This window comes from Anomalospiza imberbis, chromosome 19 (assembly GCF_031753505.1).
Source record: "Anomalospiza imberbis isolate Cuckoo-Finch-1a 21T00152 chromosome 19, ASM3175350v1, whole genome shotgun sequence".
Taxonomy (NCBI): Eukaryota; Metazoa; Chordata; class Aves; order Passeriformes; family Viduidae; genus Anomalospiza; species Anomalospiza imberbis.
Window position 1 is genome coordinate 10,893,937 of NC_089699.1, and position 16,205 is coordinate 10,910,141.

The 16,205-nt window shown below is 44.5% G+C and overlaps 1 protein-coding gene across 1 annotated transcript; it reads left to right on the forward strand.

Moving 5' to 3' along the window:
* Positions 1 to 1,668: 1,668 nt before the first annotated feature.
* Positions 1,669 to 12,353, forward strand: SCPEP1 (serine carboxypeptidase 1). Its single transcript, XM_068209684.1, has 13 exons — positions 1,669 to 1,981; positions 2,996 to 3,141; positions 4,014 to 4,103; positions 4,818 to 4,973; positions 5,434 to 5,508; positions 5,713 to 5,785; positions 6,716 to 6,753; positions 6,937 to 7,065; positions 8,550 to 8,634; positions 9,401 to 9,514; positions 10,145 to 10,282; positions 11,652 to 11,815; positions 11,926 to 12,353. The coding sequence occupies exons 1-13, from the start codon at positions 1,684 to 1,686 to the stop codon at positions 11,989 to 11,991; spliced, it is 1,572 nt and encodes a 523-aa protein (XP_068065785.1). The 5' UTR covers positions 1,669 to 1,683; the 3' UTR covers positions 11,992 to 12,353.
* Positions 12,354 to 16,205: the final 3,852 nt, after the last annotated feature.

The following is a 16,205-nucleotide window of genomic DNA, read 5'->3' on the forward strand; positions in this document are numbered from 1 at the left end:
CATGGTTTGGCACCGATTTTTCCTTTGCAGTGCTGTCTTGTGCTGGTGTCACCTTCTCATCCTCTGTACTCGAGTCAGAATCTGAACTAGAAGACTGGGGTTTTTTAGCATTTTTACTAATTGCAGTCTTAGTCTTTTCAGTGTTAGACTTTACAGTCACTTTATTAGTTTTCACACCAGAATCTGAAGCAGCTTGGGATTTTTCTTTGGGAAGTGTCACCACTACAGGTTTATGGGAAGATTTATTTTCCTTTACATTTAATTCACTGCTGTCACTGTCAGACGATGTGCTGGAGGAATCTGAAGCTCCCACCCTCTTTTTCCTGGACTCTGTTGTGATCTCTTTGGTGCTATTTTTACCAGAATTTAGAGAAAAGCTCTCATTTGCCCGTTCTAAAGCCATCTTTGCTGCAGCAACCTTTGTCTGCTTTTCATCCTTCTTTTTTGTTGCCAACTGCTTCTCCCTCTCTGTTTTTTTCATCTTTTTAGAATGGGAAGTAGAGCTCTCTTCCTTACCTTCTGCGAGTCTATTTCTTCCCCTAACTTCTTCCTTTCTTTTTCTTTTCGTGTACCTTTTCTGAGAGTCCCAAGTATCTACAGAGGTCTCTTCCCTACAAGAGGAATACTCAAGGTTATGCTTCTCCTTTTTCTTTTTCCTTTTATGCTTGCCTTCATTCCTAGACAATTCTTCCTCATCCTCCTTATGTCTGTGCCTTTTTTTGTCTTCTTTTGTTTTGCAAATAAAGCCATCATCTATCTCTTCATAATCATCTGCAACTATCTCTTCCAATTTTACTCTGTTAAAAACAAACAAACAAACAAACAAAAGTCACCCTTCAGCATAATGAACACTTTTCCCCACATGTGAGCAGCTCAGGCAAGTTCCCCTAGAGTGAAGATGCTCCAGCTCTTGCCTGGACAGTCCAGAACCCTCCCCTGCAGGCACAGGCTCCCCTTCCAGCTTCGGGAACATTTCCAACCGCTTGGCTCCCGCTCCACTGCCCAGGGAAGGGAGAGCTCAGACCCCCGGGAAAGCCCCATCCCTGTCCCACCAAAACCACGTGGAGATTCACCAAATCCCAGAATGGGTCAGACTGCAAGGGACCACAGTGGGGTCATCTGGCCCCAGCCCCCTGCCTAAGCAGGGTCATCCCAGAGCACAGGGCACAGTCCAGAGGGCTCTGGAATATCCCCAGTGACGGAAACTCCACATCCTCTCTGTCCCAGCGTGCGGTCCCTGCTCAGGGAAGAAACTCTTCCTCAAGGTCGGGTGGAACTTCCTGAGCATCAGTTCCTGCCCGCTGCCTTTTGTCCCATGGCTCGGCACCACCGAGCGGAACCCGGTCCGGCCTCTCGGCACCGCCTTCAGATGCTGACAGACACTGATGAGGTGCGTGTGTGGGGCTGACCCCCGATCCCGCTGCCGCGCTGCTGCTGTCCCGATCCCGGTCCCGATCCCGCTCTTTCTGCCCGACCCCGCTGTCCCTGTCCCGCTGTCCCTGTCCCGCTGTCCCGGTCCCGCTGTCCCGCTGTCCCGGTGTCCCGCTGTCCCGGTCCCGGGCCGGTCCCTACCGCAGCGAGTCGTTGTCCCGCACGAGGCGCGCGCTCTCGGCGGGCGGCAGCAGCGCCCCCTCGAGGAAGAGGCTGAGGCGGGCGCGGCGGCTGAAGCCGAAGCGATGGCGGATGAGGCTGAGCAGGTCGGTGACGAGCCGCGCCTGGCCCGGCTCCAGCAGCAGCCAGCACAGCGCGCAGCCCGGGCTGGCCGGCGGAGGGTGGTCGAACACCAGCCGCAGCCGCACCGGGCCGCCGCCGGCCGCCATCATGGAGCTGGAGGAGGAGGAGGAGGAGGAGGAGGAGGAGGAGGAAGAGGCGGTGCCTCAGGGCGGGGCGGGCCGGGCCGGTCCCGTGACCGCGGGAGCTGAGGGCGCGATGGGGCTGCTCCGGGCTGTGACCGCGCTGTCCGTGCTGCTGCTGGCGGCAGGTACGGACCGGACCGGACCGGACCGGACCGGACCGGACCGGACCGGGCGGGACGGGACGGGACGGGACGGGACGGGACGGGACGGGACGGGACGGGACGGGAGCGCGGCCTCCGGGCAAAGCGCTCCTGTGTCCCGCAGCCGCTGCCGGGCAGGGCCCGGGCTGAGCCGCGCGAAATTCCGCTTGCTGGGGTGGCAGTCGGGAGGGACGGAGAGGGTAGTGGCAGTCCCGGCGGGAGCAGCAAAGCCTGGCCTGGCCAGGCCAAGCTACCTTGGCTTGGAAAAGCCCTATTGCTCCTGCTCCAGTGCGCTGTTGCCTTCTGCCCTGATCCTTGAGATTAAGGGTTGGAGTGTCAAAGGTCTGTTCCGTGTCCGAGATGGGCAGTAGACTGAGTGCGTAAGGTGACTAGGCTTTACTGACCTAAATTATACTTGGATTCCTTTAGAAGTGACCCTCTGTCTGCATCTGCTCCCCCTGGGGACTGTGAAGTGATGTGGTCCCCGCAGACACCCACATCGAAGTGCAGTGCTGGGATGAGTTCGGCTGCTCGGGTCACGGAGCCAATGACTCCAAGGCTGCGGGTTCGAGCCCCGCACGGGCCGTTCTCGAAACGGTTGGACTCGCTCTTTTTAGGTCCCTTTCAACTCAGACTATTCTGTGATCCTTGTCGAAATTGCAGCTCGTTATGGGAGTTATTTCACTGGGGCTGTGCCTTCAGCCCAGGCCTTGAAAGCACTTCAAGAACAAATTATTCCAGCGATTGGGCTGTTATTCCGGTGGCAGCTCTAATGCCAGGCTCTGATAAGGAAGCACTTAATTACACACTTCATTCATGAAAATAACTCAGCTGTGGGTGGGGGTGTAAGTATAGGCAGATTTTTTAATAGTAATTTTTTAATGGTAGTAACACTTCTAATTGTCACACTCAAGATTGAACTGTAACGTTTTGCAACAATTCTGGTGGAAAGTCCAAAGCTGAGCTTTTTTATCTAGCTGATTGTTATTTCCCCTCAAGGTGTAGTTCTGAGGAAGCCCCAAGAGCCCAAGGAAGTGTGGGGATATGTGGAGGTTCGGAGCAAGGCCCATATGTTCTGGTGGCTCTACTATGCAAATAACCCAACCAAAGACTTCACAGAGTTACCTCTTGTCTTGTGGCTTCAGGTAAGGTTTGGTGAGAGATACCTAAGCAGTAATTCTTTCCATCTGTGACTGGTTCAGTCTGATAGCTGATACTGTGCAGCTCTACAGAAACAGGATTCAAAACTGCCTGGTTCTAAATGCCTTGCCTTGTGAATGAGCTGTTGGGGTTGGGAAAAACAAGGATGATTTCATTCTGCAGTTGTGGGATATCCTCAACTGCTCACCTTCCATCAAGTTTGATTGCAATAACAGAGGTTGTTCTTATCTTTCATACAACAGTAGTGATTTTTTTGCATTGTAATTTCACAGCTCCTTTCCTGAAGAGTTTGAAGTCTAAACAATGTTCAGAGAGAGAGAGTAAATAAAATAATCAGAGATTGAGGATCATTTCTAAATGGAAACAATCCCAGTTTGATAAAAATGGTGGCGTGTTCTCCACAGTACATTTCAGAAGTTAATGTTGAATAGAATCACTTGAGGACTTGTTCTTACTCTTTCTGGGTTATTTCATCAGAGTGAAACCCAGAAGCTGTAAATGCTGATTAAGCTAATGACTTGCAAAGCTCCAGTTAGCATAGTTAACTTTTGCACTCCATATTCAGGGAATAAGGTTTTGAAACTGTGCGCACATAACAGGCAGCTCACCAGAAGCTCTCACAAGTGGGTGACTGCTTCTCTGTTGAATTATTGCTTTCAGAAATGGCATGTGTGTGCATAGCCCAAGACCATGAGGAACAGAGCCTGCTCTGCAAATGAATGTGTAGTGCAAAGGCCATTTCTAAAAATTTACAATCTGTCATTCTGCTTACTGGCTGGCTTGTATTTTTCTTCCATCTGTCATATCTATGCCATGCTGCCTTTTAACATCTGTGTCATTTGATATTTCCCTGCAGGGAGGTCCAGGAGCTTCAGGCTGTGGATATGGGAACTTTGAAGAGATTGGTCCATTAGACAAAGAAATGAATCCAAGAAATACAACCTGGGTACAGTAGAGAGTTCAGCTTCTTACTACTAATTACAAATCTTTGTTTGCTTGTGTAAGCAGATGATCACTATACAAAAAAAACCACAGAACAGTTTTTCATTTAAAGTTCAGTAGAACTATAATATTTCAAGTTAAAATATTGTGGTTAATAAATTAGCTTATAGGCATAGCCTTGTTTAGAACTGAGGGGTAGACATTAATTTAATTTGATAAAGTATGTCTGGTCTTCTGTGGAACTGTGAAATGCAGATGTCTGGTAAACAGAGAGCAGGGAAATTGTAGAAAGTGTTCTTTCAAATCACAGTTTCATTGTGTGCAGTCACAGAGCTTTTTCTGGGTGGCTGGCAGTGTAAAACCTATGGCTTATAATTACAGGTTCGGTATGGCCTTCAAGGGAAAACAAATTACAGCTGCCTGCGAAGATGGAAGTTTAATTAGAGCAATATATTTGTGCTCTGAGTTACCAATAATCTGAAGTACTCCGGAGTTCCCCTAGGTGACCTGCCCCTGGATCACTGAGAGTTTTTGGGTGCATTTCTCATTACAGATTGGGCAAATTGAAGGACTTTATGTTACACCTAATTTTTCTGCAAGTTTTTTCAGGTCCAGGGATTTGCTGGCTCAGTTAATCATTTGTGCCATCAAAACTAAGTTTTTTTTTTTTTTGCTGGTGCTGAACTGAGGTTTTATAGAAACCTTTCTGCTTCTACAGTTGCAGGCAGCCAGTATCTTGTTTGTGGATAATCCTGTGGGCACTGGATTCAGTTATGTGGATGATTGTAGCTTGTTTGCCCAAAACCTTACCGCAGTAGTTTCTGATATGATGGTTTTTCTTGGAGAATTCTTCAAGTGTAGAACAGAATTCCAGGTAAGTGAATTGAATTCTTGTTTATTGTTGTATTTTTCTCTGCTTTTAAGTAGAATTCAAAAAGAATTAGGGAACAGACTTCCAGATGAGCAGTTTTGCTGCTAGGTAGTGTGTGATGCAGGTATAACCACTGTCTCTTATTTTCCACATTTCAGAAGTTGTATCTTGATTTTGGGGTTAGTTAGATAAGCATTGAGGTGGACTTTTGTCTGTTGAGTGATCCAAGCAGCATATATAGGATCACAGCTGCTTATAGTTCCAAAATACTTCAGAACCAACCCCAGCAAATCACCAGGATGTTATGGAAACCTAATGTGCAGCTTAAAATAAGAAAAACATTAAATGTTTGAGGATGAGAGGTGAACAGCCAGTGCCTGGGTCCTGTGGGATCTGGGAGATGGTTGGAGGCATATTCTGCCCTCCGCACAATGAGTTTCTTGTGTGATTTTTCTCTCCCCAGACCATCCCATTTTACATATTTTCTGAATCTTATGGAGGTAAAATGGCTGCTGGGGTTGCTTTGGAGCTGCACAAGGTAAGTAGTTGGAGGATACAGTTCACTTTTCACTTTAAAACGGGGGGTTCTACAAGTACTTTTGTTTTCTGGAATACATTGTCCCTATTGCCTAATTCACAGTGCTACTTAGTTTTTTCACTTAATGAGAACTGATTCTAGAGTCATGAATAGCTAAAATTTAATTATTGGTGTTTTGTTTTGGTTTTTCTCTTATTCACAAAGGCTGTTCAAAAAGGGACCATAAAGTGCAATTTTATGGGGACTGCTCTTGGAGACTCATGGATTTCGCCTTTGGGTACGTTTAAACTCCTCAGACTGTGGATGATTTGTTGTTGTTTTGTTTTCTTGGGTGTTGTAATCATTCCATGAGTGCCTGAAGTCAAAAAGGCCATCCCTCCCTTAAGTGAATTAACTCTCTAGTGAGTCTGGTAAATCAAAAATAAATACTGCATCCTTGCAAGTCTTCTTGTGACTAATGAATCCCTCTTTAGAATGTATCTAGATTAGGAAAAGTCAGAGAGCAAGCTTAGCGAGGACCACACTTGCATCTAAAGTGGAGGGGATGATAAAATGTCCCTACACATCTCCACAGCCTCTGAGGTGTTTTGCAAGTCCTGTGCTGAAATGCAGCCACCAAGCAATTCACAAGGCTGCAAGTGAGATTTGTGTCTGGTGAGGATAAAAAGCAAATTAAAGGGCTCTTGGTCCTTCAGTGGTATTGGCAAGGGCAGGCTTCACAGATTCTCTGCAGGACAGAACAATACCAAGCAAACTCTTATCTGTCTACCATCAGCTGATCATTGAGAATTTACAAACAAAGTTGTTACAAAACAGATTTGGTTTATAACTCAGTTTTTCCCTTGTGACTTTTCAAACAGATCAGTTTAGATAATTCCCATCCTCTTGTTAGACCTCTGCCCATGTTCTGGCAATGTGCTGCCGTGCTGGGGGGAGAATATTTTGGTAGAAACATGTTGGTTGCTTTAAATAAATTTCACTGGTTAACTCATAGGGGGTTAATGATGTTGCAGGATTTGTAAAGAAACTGCTCTGTGGTACATAACTTTAGGGTTAAACAGAGCTTACTGTACCTTTTTACTGATTAATTCATCTCCATTTATTTTTTCTCATAAATATTGTTGCTCCAGTAAAGGAGAAGTAAGTTAAATCTTATGTCAATAATTGATTGTCAGTTTGATGTTTGAAATCTGTTCTGTTTGTTTAGACTCTGTGCTGTCCTGGGGGCCCTACCTTTACAGCACTGTAAGTACCTTCTTAAACTCTCGGTCCTCACCTGATCCCTTGTGCTGCCATACAGTACAAATGGATGTTGAATTATAAGATTACCTCTTGGCCTGAATAAAACCTCAAAAGCACGGAGGCTGTTAGCAATAAATGGATGTGGAATTGTAATTGAAGCTGTCCTTCTTTGTGTTTGTCTTCCAGTCTCTTCTTGATGATAATGGTCTAGCAGAGGTGACTGCTGTTGCCAAAGAAATAATGGATGCAATAAATAAAAATCAATATGGGCTGGCTACTGAGCTATGGGGCAAGGCTGAAGGTGTCATTGAAGAGGTAGGATCTTTGACTAACATTAAGAAATAACTGCTGCCTGGGGAAGCACATGATTTCAAGTTATTCTTTCTATGAGTGCTGAGCTGGCATGAATTCTTCAGCCCTCTGCCCAGGCATTTTTGCCAGGATTTGTTGTATCCCAGTGCTGATATAAAGGAGTGTTTGCGATGCCCTGCTGGGAGAGTGACAGAGAAAGTAGGCAGGACAGCCCTTGTCTTCCAGTATTGCACTGAGATTTCAGCATACAATTAGTCCTTTTGATTCTACAGTTTCAATTTAAATAAACTGTATCTCCTGGAAAGCTTTGAATATTGAAAACTGCATCCACCAAGACACAAACTTGAAGTTACGCACACATCTCTGTTTGAAGAACTACGATAGGTGCACAGGATGGAAAGGAACCTCAAGTTATGGTCTGTTACTGTGGGTCACTGCATCTCGTTACTTAGATAGTTCCAGCATAAAAGACTGGTAATGTTTTGCTTTGGTTTCTCCTGTTAAAAGGTTGCTCCAAAATCTCATTCTTTGTTACATCTCATTCTTTAGTAAGGCTCTGGCTTCCTTGGACAGAAAGGCTAATCTGGAGCCACTTCCTTTTTTTACTTTTTGTGTTCTTTTTTTTTGGAGGTTTTTTGTTGGTTTTTTTTTTGGTTTGTTTTTTTTTTTCTGTGATTCATGACTGACAGTGGCTTGTACGTAGTTGGTTTCACTTCTTGCTGTTCAGAAGGAACTTTTGGTTCCTGTTTTACTTTCCAAATCTACTTGGCTTCCTCTCTCAGTTGTGATGGTGCTGGCAGGTGAAGGCATTGCAGTTCTTCTGCAGTTGCTGTTGTGAGCTGAGTTCTGATCTAAGCATCAGAACTTTAAAAATTCAAAAATCAAGTAAAGCAGGACTTCAAGAATCTGGAGTAACTTCTGTAATGACAACACTGCTGATGTTTGTCCTTGGGTGCAGGCAGCCTCTGTCAGCTGCATCAGAGCTGCCAATCTGCAGTGCTTGGGCACATCCAGCTGTCAGCAGTTCCAGAAGAGGGGTGGCTCATACCCAGCACCACGTTTTTGAGGAAGCATTTTAGATTTTGGAGGATTGGAGGTTGGAAGGATGTTGAGCGAGAGTGGCACCAGACCAGACCTGGCAGTAGGGGCTGTCTAAAACATCACCCGGCACTGCAGCTCTCTGCCATGACTAACGCAGGGTAAGACTTCCTGTAGCTTCACATCTGCTTCAGAGGAGAAAATAACATCTCTGGCACAACCCATGTGTGAACAATACAGGCTTGAGGAATCTCCCACTTCTCAGAGCAAATGTAGAACTGAAGTTTTTCCACAAGTATCTTCCTGGTATGCAGGTAAAGTGACAGGTCACAGGGTCCTTTATTTAGGATTAACTTATCTTTTTTTTTTTTTTTCTTTTCAGGAGAGTCTCTTCTTCATCTCTGAGAAATGTTTTTATTAGTGTTACTGAAATTATCTTGTGTTTTCAGAACACTGACAATGTGAACTTTTATAACATCTTGACTAAGGAGGTTCCAGAAGTGAAATCGGATGAACAAGAAAATCTCCATCTCAGTAAGTTGTATTTAAATACTTGAACTTCTGAGGCCCTGTGTTTCCATTCACATACCTTCAACTCTGACAGTGGAAAGAGTCTCAATGTAGCACATCTTTAAAATGGATGTTGATATTCTCCCAAGCAGAACTTGTTTGCTGTTGCGTAAGTAGAGACAGATAGGAATGTGGAACAACCCTATAGATGACACCTCCACCTCTACATCCTGCACAAATTACAGCAAGGAAGCAGTCAGTATAATTGCAACATCATTTCATGACCTTTTAAGTTACTTCCTCTTACTGTCTTTAATTTCTGTCTTTAAGACAGTACACCAAAGTGTCTCATCAGTAGAAACAGTCTGATTAAATTCTTGCTCCATGATTTTTGTGCATCAATGTGAAAAACACACACGTAGAACTTCTTTCAAGCTCTTTTTCTGTTGGCTTCATAACGGAAGGTGAAATTAACTCCTGAAAGTAAAACATTGCAGCTCAAAAATACTTGTTCTCTTGAGAAGAGCCAAGTGGTTAAAGCAGAAGCTGATGCCCAGAAAAAGTACAATGCTAGTTAAAAGTAGGAATGGATGGATTCTTCTTGTATCATCCTGCCCTAAATAAGGGTTGACTTCAGTGGTTTCTAGTAAAAGTAAGCACATCTCTCTCTGTGGTGTTGCATTTTCATTAGAAAAGGGTTTGTTGACCATGGTTGACACTGAAGATTGTTATCTGTGCAGAATGGAGTCTTAAGTGTGCTACTGATCAAAGCGTGTTCGATATTTTCCAGTGCAGCTTTACCAGCGCCATGTCAGAAAAATGCATCAGAGCAGCCTTGATGAGCTGATGAATGGGCCCATCAGAAAGAAGCTGATGATCATTCCTGACTGTGTGAAGTGGGGAGGTACTTTCCTGTCTGTTAGTGTGCATCTGATGAGTTCATTACCGCTGTTTACAGTATTGCATCCTGTAGGAGAATACTCTGGCAACTGGTCACGTTCATTTGTCATTGTCCATGGGGCTAAGGAGGGGATCTGTTCTCAGAAATGAAGATGTCGTGGGGCAGGCCTGTGGGAGCAAGTGTGGTTCTGATTCTGCTGCTCCTATCTATCTTTAGCCAAGTAACTAAAAATACAGGGGAAGGGAGGACGATCCTCTGTATTTCAGGAACTGGTTTCTGTGTTTCATGCAGTCTTGCTGAAATTCCTGTCAGTTTTTCTGTGCCAGAAGTCTGGTGTCATGTAATGATGCATCATACGGAGGAGGGGGTGTAAAACAGGCTTAAAGGACTGATGTCAGCACTCTGTGTGTAAATAGGAGCCAGAAACTACAGCATTGTCTATGAGCTCCAGTGGGAGCACAGCTGCTGTCTGGTCCTCCTGTTCCTCAGACTGATCAATCACTGCCACTTCTGGCTAGGACTATTTTTTGTGTAGCTGTGAACTCCATTTTAAAGCCTTTAGCCCATGCTTCTGTCCCAGCTTGGGGATGACATCCTTCATCACTTAAAATTTGTCTTTCTGGTTCTAACCAGGTCAGTCGAAACAGGTCTTTGAGAACATGGCTGAGGACTTCATGAAACCTGTCATCGATATTGTTGATCAGCTTTTGGCAGCCAATATCAGTGTTACAGTCTATAATGGGCAGCTGGACCTCATTGTTGACACCATGGGTGAGGAACTTCTTGACTGGGGATGGAAACAGAGCATGTGATGAGTAGAATGTGGAGCTGTCAGTACATTGGTACCCAGATTCCTCCAGTCTTCTGTGCAAACGTCTTACCTAACTAGCAGTGCTTAAATACTACAGTCATAAAGGAGCAGCACTTACGATGTTTTGCTTATATCCTTCTGAGAGAGGCAAATCCTTTACTTCCATTATACTGTTGAGAAATGGATCTGCAACATCAGTAATTGCTTGTTTCAGTGAAGCTAATAATTTATTTAATCCTCCTGGATAGGCACATAGATGTGTATGTGTGTATGCTCATTCATAGGCAAAGAATGCTGGTAATTAATGAGGGAGGGTGCAGCAGAAGAGTGATCACACCTGCTCTTAGTGTAGGTTCCTGCACACCTTGGGCTTTGTTTGCTGCTTGTAAGATGCTGGTTTGATCCAGGGGCAGTTTGGGAACCAGGCCAAGTGCTGCTGAAATGCCTCATAAGGCTGCTGTGCTCCCTTCTGCTGGTCTTTTCTCACAGAGTTGTAGATTCTGCAGTCACAGACTCCACAAACGCCTTCCTATGTTGTGAAAGGCTTTATTCCTTGTATGTCTCTGTCCACTTAGATATTCAGATGCCCTTCATGAAAATCACAGCAATCAATAAATCCAGGAAGCATGGTATTTAGGATGTCAAAACAGATTAGCAGCTAGTGATGCTCCAGTTTATCACATTTTCGTCTAAAATTGAGCTGGAGTTAACACATAAATTCTTCCAGCAGTTCACAGGTAGGCTAAAGCTTTGTTCCCCTTGGAGTCCTAGAATTGATTTTGTTGCTGTGTTGACCTCCACATTCTCTAGCAGCACCTGGAAACAGAAAACCTTTTCAGTCTCCTCTCAATGAGTGTCCAACAAACAGAGAAACCATGCCTCTTCTCATTTCCAGGAGGGGGACTTGGTATGGCTGATCCTTCTGCATGGCAGGACATCAAGGTGTTTGAGGTGCAAAGTGAAATATGTTGGAATTTCTAGGGCTGCAGAGCCTCCAACCCTGTACATGTTCAACTTGTACAATCCTAAATCCATTTCATACACACCTTCACCGTTTACTTATTCCCTTCTCCCCTCCATTGGTTTGTTTCAGTTTGTCCTGAATTTTCCTAGGCATAACAAAATTGTTTTTAGGATCTGAGGACAGAGACTCTGTGCTAACTCTGCTGTACTGGTATCCAGTACAGGGAGCATCCAGCTGAACTGGACTCCCAAGCTGCTCTGGAACCAAGTATCAGTAATTTCCACGTATTGGTAATCAGTGCTTGGAAATCAATTACCAATACTTTCTGAGTATTAGTAATCAGTGCTATCTCTTATTTCCAACAGGCCAGGAAGCATGGATCCGGAAACTGAAGTGGCCTAATTTGGGGCAGTTCAGCCAGAAAAGGTGGAAGGCACTGTATGTGTCTCCAGAATCTACTGAGACAGCTGCTTTCCACAAGGCCTATGAGAACTTCGCTTTCTTCTGGATTCTCAAGGCTGGGCACATGGTAAATAATGAAGTCCTTGGGGTGGAATCAGCAAGAAGACTGAAGATGTGTGTGTAGCTGCTGTCTGCTTCCTTATAGCAGCTGCTTATCCTTGCTTTTCTCTGTACTAGGTGCCAGCTGACCAAGGAGAGATGGCGCTCAAAATGCTCAGGATGGTAACTCAGCAGCAGCACTAGGGGAGAGGAGGTCATCTGGCCTGGCTTCCTGTCCAGCACCAGGGCTCTGGAGGAGTGTGAATCTGGATCCTAAGCCAAAGGAGGCACAGTGGCTGTTCTGACACACAGCCTCCCTCATCTTGCTGATACTGTGCACAAGTGCTTGTGGAAAGGCATTTTTTTCCTTGAATGAGTTATTGCTTTTGAATTTTTAAGCTGTGATTTGCTGCCTTAACACTGTTCATAAATGACTCTTTCAGAGGGAAGTCCCCTGTCATAAAGAACAAGCCCTGAAACTTTGCCTTGGAAGGATTTTGTGCTCTTGCCCTTCCCTGAACGCTCCCTTGTCTGTCTGCACACCAAAAGTAAAACCGATTTGACTTGATTTGCTTTGTGTTCCTCTGGGAGAGCTGACCTGCTTCATGAGGCTGTGGAATGTTCCTTCCTTTGTCCTAAGGCTTGAGTCACCTGGCTGGATTATAAGCTGAAGACATGGAAATGCCAGGACAGAGGACCTGCCCTAGAGGAATCACAGTTCATTTCATCTTGTTGAGATGCCTGAATTAGGATCCAGGATTCTTCACACTTCTTCTGCTGTGGAGAGAGAAAAACATCCCACAGAGGAGGATTTGTCCCTTTTCATCTGACCATTTGTTTCTTGTTTCCATTTTTCTTAATGCCCACTACTCAAACTTTGCCTTTATCCTCAACACCTAAAGCACATCCAGCAGGAATTCCTGCTTTTCTGTATCCTGAAGCAGAAAGCCTGTTAATACCCTCTTGTACCAAAGAGTCCTGACAGGAGCCTCTTCAAACCTTCTGGGTTTAGCCAGAAGGAAAGGAGAATTATTTGAACAATAACAGTATAATTCTGAAGGATAATAGGAGTGTTTAAAAGAAGGATATACAAAATATTGATCCATGTATTTTAGAGATTTTTTAAGTCTTGCAGAGACCTATTATTTTGAAACATTTTTTTTATTATACATAGTCAAGAAGAGACTTGGTCAGACATCATTTGACTTTTGCTATGGAGCATGAAGTAGTTGTTTCTTATTGGTGTCTGATAGGAGGCACAACAGCTGCTTCCAGCTGTCAGAATCCTAAATAAATAGCAACCTCTCATTTACTCCAGCCACTGAAATTGTCATGAAATTCCTGATAGCATCGATAGCATTGTCTTAGCAAGAACTAAGGCACTGTCCTGGTTGAGGGCAAATTTGGGAGGAAACTCCAAAAGGGTCCCTCTAGAAAGGAGAAACAAGCCCTTCCTTCTACTGTTTTGGGAAAAGATTTCCTTGGAGAAAAGAGGAAAAAAAACTTTGTTTAACAAGCAAAGTATTCATGAGCATAAAAAATGAATAATATTAAAAAATAAAACATCTTGCTGTTCTGAAGAGATGGCAAATTCAGAAAGTCCTTGTTGTGGGGTGTAGCTCAACTCACTCAGTCTCTTATCAGTCCCTCCTGTGCTGGAAAATGCCACATCCCAGGCCCCAGTGGGCCACAGGTGTGAGCTTCCAGTGTTTTCTGGGTTTTCAGTTCAGACCAGGTTTGAACAGTTCCAAGAAAAAAAAAAAAAAAACCACAACACAGTCCAGGGAACTTCACTACCTCAGCTAGCTGAAAAAAAAATTAACTGAAAAGCAAAGGAGAGCTCTCTCCCATCTGTGCTGCAGACAACACAGTCCAGGAGAGAAAAATGCTGAAGCTCTCGGTCTCTATGTTTTGAAAACAACTGCCTCCATTTCACTGCTTCTCCTTCTCCCCTGCTTCACTCTCAGATCTAGTTTTAAAGGTGCAAAACTTATTTCTGGGATGAATAGACAAATGGGGATACAATTCAGCATCATAAAGTAACCCTAGGACAGGCACAGTGCTGTGTGAGCACACATGCATTCACTCAGCAGCTGCACTGTTGGCACCTAATAATTGCTGTCCTTTTTCATGTTTCCTTCTTGAATTCTTGAGAACTTTAGCAATGCAAATCCAGATTTGTTTTTTTAAACACCTTTTTCAACAAATAGGTCTAATTCATCTCTCTTCAGCATCACATTGATTTCACTGCTTGAAAATGACATATTTGCTGTTTTGGCTTTTAGGTGAACAAGAGGAGGTTGCTACCAGTGTGTATAATTGCATATCTGAATTCTTTGAATATTTTTAAATAATTTGCTTAGCAAATCAGTATGTTTTTGCCTGGGTAATGTGCTGATTTGGGCTCGTATAGAGTTAATTTTCTTCCTAGTAGAAAGTATGGGCTATGTTTTGGATTTGTGTTGTTAACACAGGGTTATTCTAGTTGTGGCAGAGCAGTTCTGACAAGGACTTTTCTGCCTCCATCAGACCCTACCAGTGAGGGACCTTTGGGGAGCACAAGGAGTTGGAGGGGACACAGCCAGGACAGCTGACCCTAACTGGCCCAAGGGATGTCCCAGGCCAGGTGGCGTCATGTGCAGCTGGGGGAGAAGAAGGAAGGGGGGACACTGGGGGTGATGCTGTTTGTCTTCCCAAGTAACTGCTGCATGTGATGGAGCCCTGCTTCCTTGGAGACAGCTGCACACCTGCCTGCCCATGGGAAGTGGTGAATGAATTCTTGTTTTGATTTGCTTGTTGCCTATTAAACTGTCCTTATTTCAACACATGAGTTTTCTCACTTTTACCCCTCAGTCTCTCCCCATCTGTCTTGGGGGGACAGTAAGTAGGCAGCTCTGCGGTGTTTGCTGGCTGGGGTTAGACCATGACAGCAGTTTGAGTAGGCTGGTCCTCAGTCCTGTTATATACAACATTCTGCATTAATCCTAAATTAATACTATAGGGCTTGAGAGAGGAAAATAATTGAGAAGGTGGTCTCTCCAGAAAGCAGCATTTAGTGCTGTTCTCATCCCTCTTTATCAAATGGGACATTGATTCAATTGCGTTGGGCTGGTGCTCAGTCACAGGCTTGAGGCATCTGTTCCTTTTCCTGCTTTGTTTTAGCTTCAGCAGGTTTTTCTGTTGGCAGAGACAGCTTGGGAGGAAAAAAGATGGTGTCAAGAAGGCTGGTGGTAACGATTTGTTGGTTTTAGGGGCTATGCCAAATCTAAATGTGCTAGAATAAAAACACTTGCCCATGGAGACAGGCTTTTAGCTAGGGTTCATTTAAATGCAAACAACAAAGCAGCAATCCGTTAGCCTCAAGGAAGATTCGTTTTATTCCAGTAAAGGCTTTGTCACTGGTGTGTCACAGCTCTAGAGCATGACAAAGGTAAGTCACCTGTCCAGCAGATGCTGTAAGAAATTAGTTGCTTTGAAAGGAGTTCAAGTCCTGCTGTGTATCTGATTGGCAGTGACATAATTTGTCCACTTTGATTTCATGCACTGTGCCTTTTCCAGATAAGGGCAGTCACTTGGCAAATCTATTAGAATGATTAATTCTAAATATTAATAAGATGTTTTGCAGATGCTGGATCAGTCAGAAGAAAACAGCCCTATTTGGGGTAGAAGTTGAAAATAGCTTGACTGCTGCTACTACACTGGGTCTGCTTTTCACAGAGTTGTCCTGGAACTTTAAACACTTTATGGCTTTCAAGAGGTTGACAGATGCAATTGTATGTTACAATCTAAGGGAAATGTAAGCCTGCCCAATTACTTGGAGCTGGTCAGAGGAAAGTGGGCAGCAGGGAGGCTTCTGGAATGTACCAAGAAGAAAGCCTTGGCCCCAGGGCATCTGGAGGACTGTGGGATATGGAAGAGGGAGAATTTTTTCCATTCACCTTGGCTTTATGTATTATTCTTGCCAGCCTTGGCAGGTGGGTGCCTTGGGTTGGTGACAGATGTGCAGTGGAGTGACCGACCACTCGGTGGAGTAAGGAGACCTCGGAGTGCCAGGGGAACACGCTGGCCTTGGCATCTGCAACCCTGGTGCTGTCCCTGGAAACACCAGGGAATATTCGTTTGATCCTATGAATTCCCAGTGGAATCGGCTTTATGGGAACCACCACAGAGGATTGTTTATTTTAGCTGTAACTTCGGGAGAACAGGTGGTTTGGTCTTTGTGTAGTATGTGTGTTGTAAGAAGAAACAAATAAGGCATTAATGTGTTTGAATTTAGTGCAGTTGCTCTCTAGCTGGGCTCATCTGACAGAGTTTTGCTCATGCCTAATTCATAATCTGGTAAGAATGTTCTTGAAATCAAGCAAGAGCATTCATACTGTGTAAAATTAATCCAGTAAAACTTTTACAAGGTGAGGTCC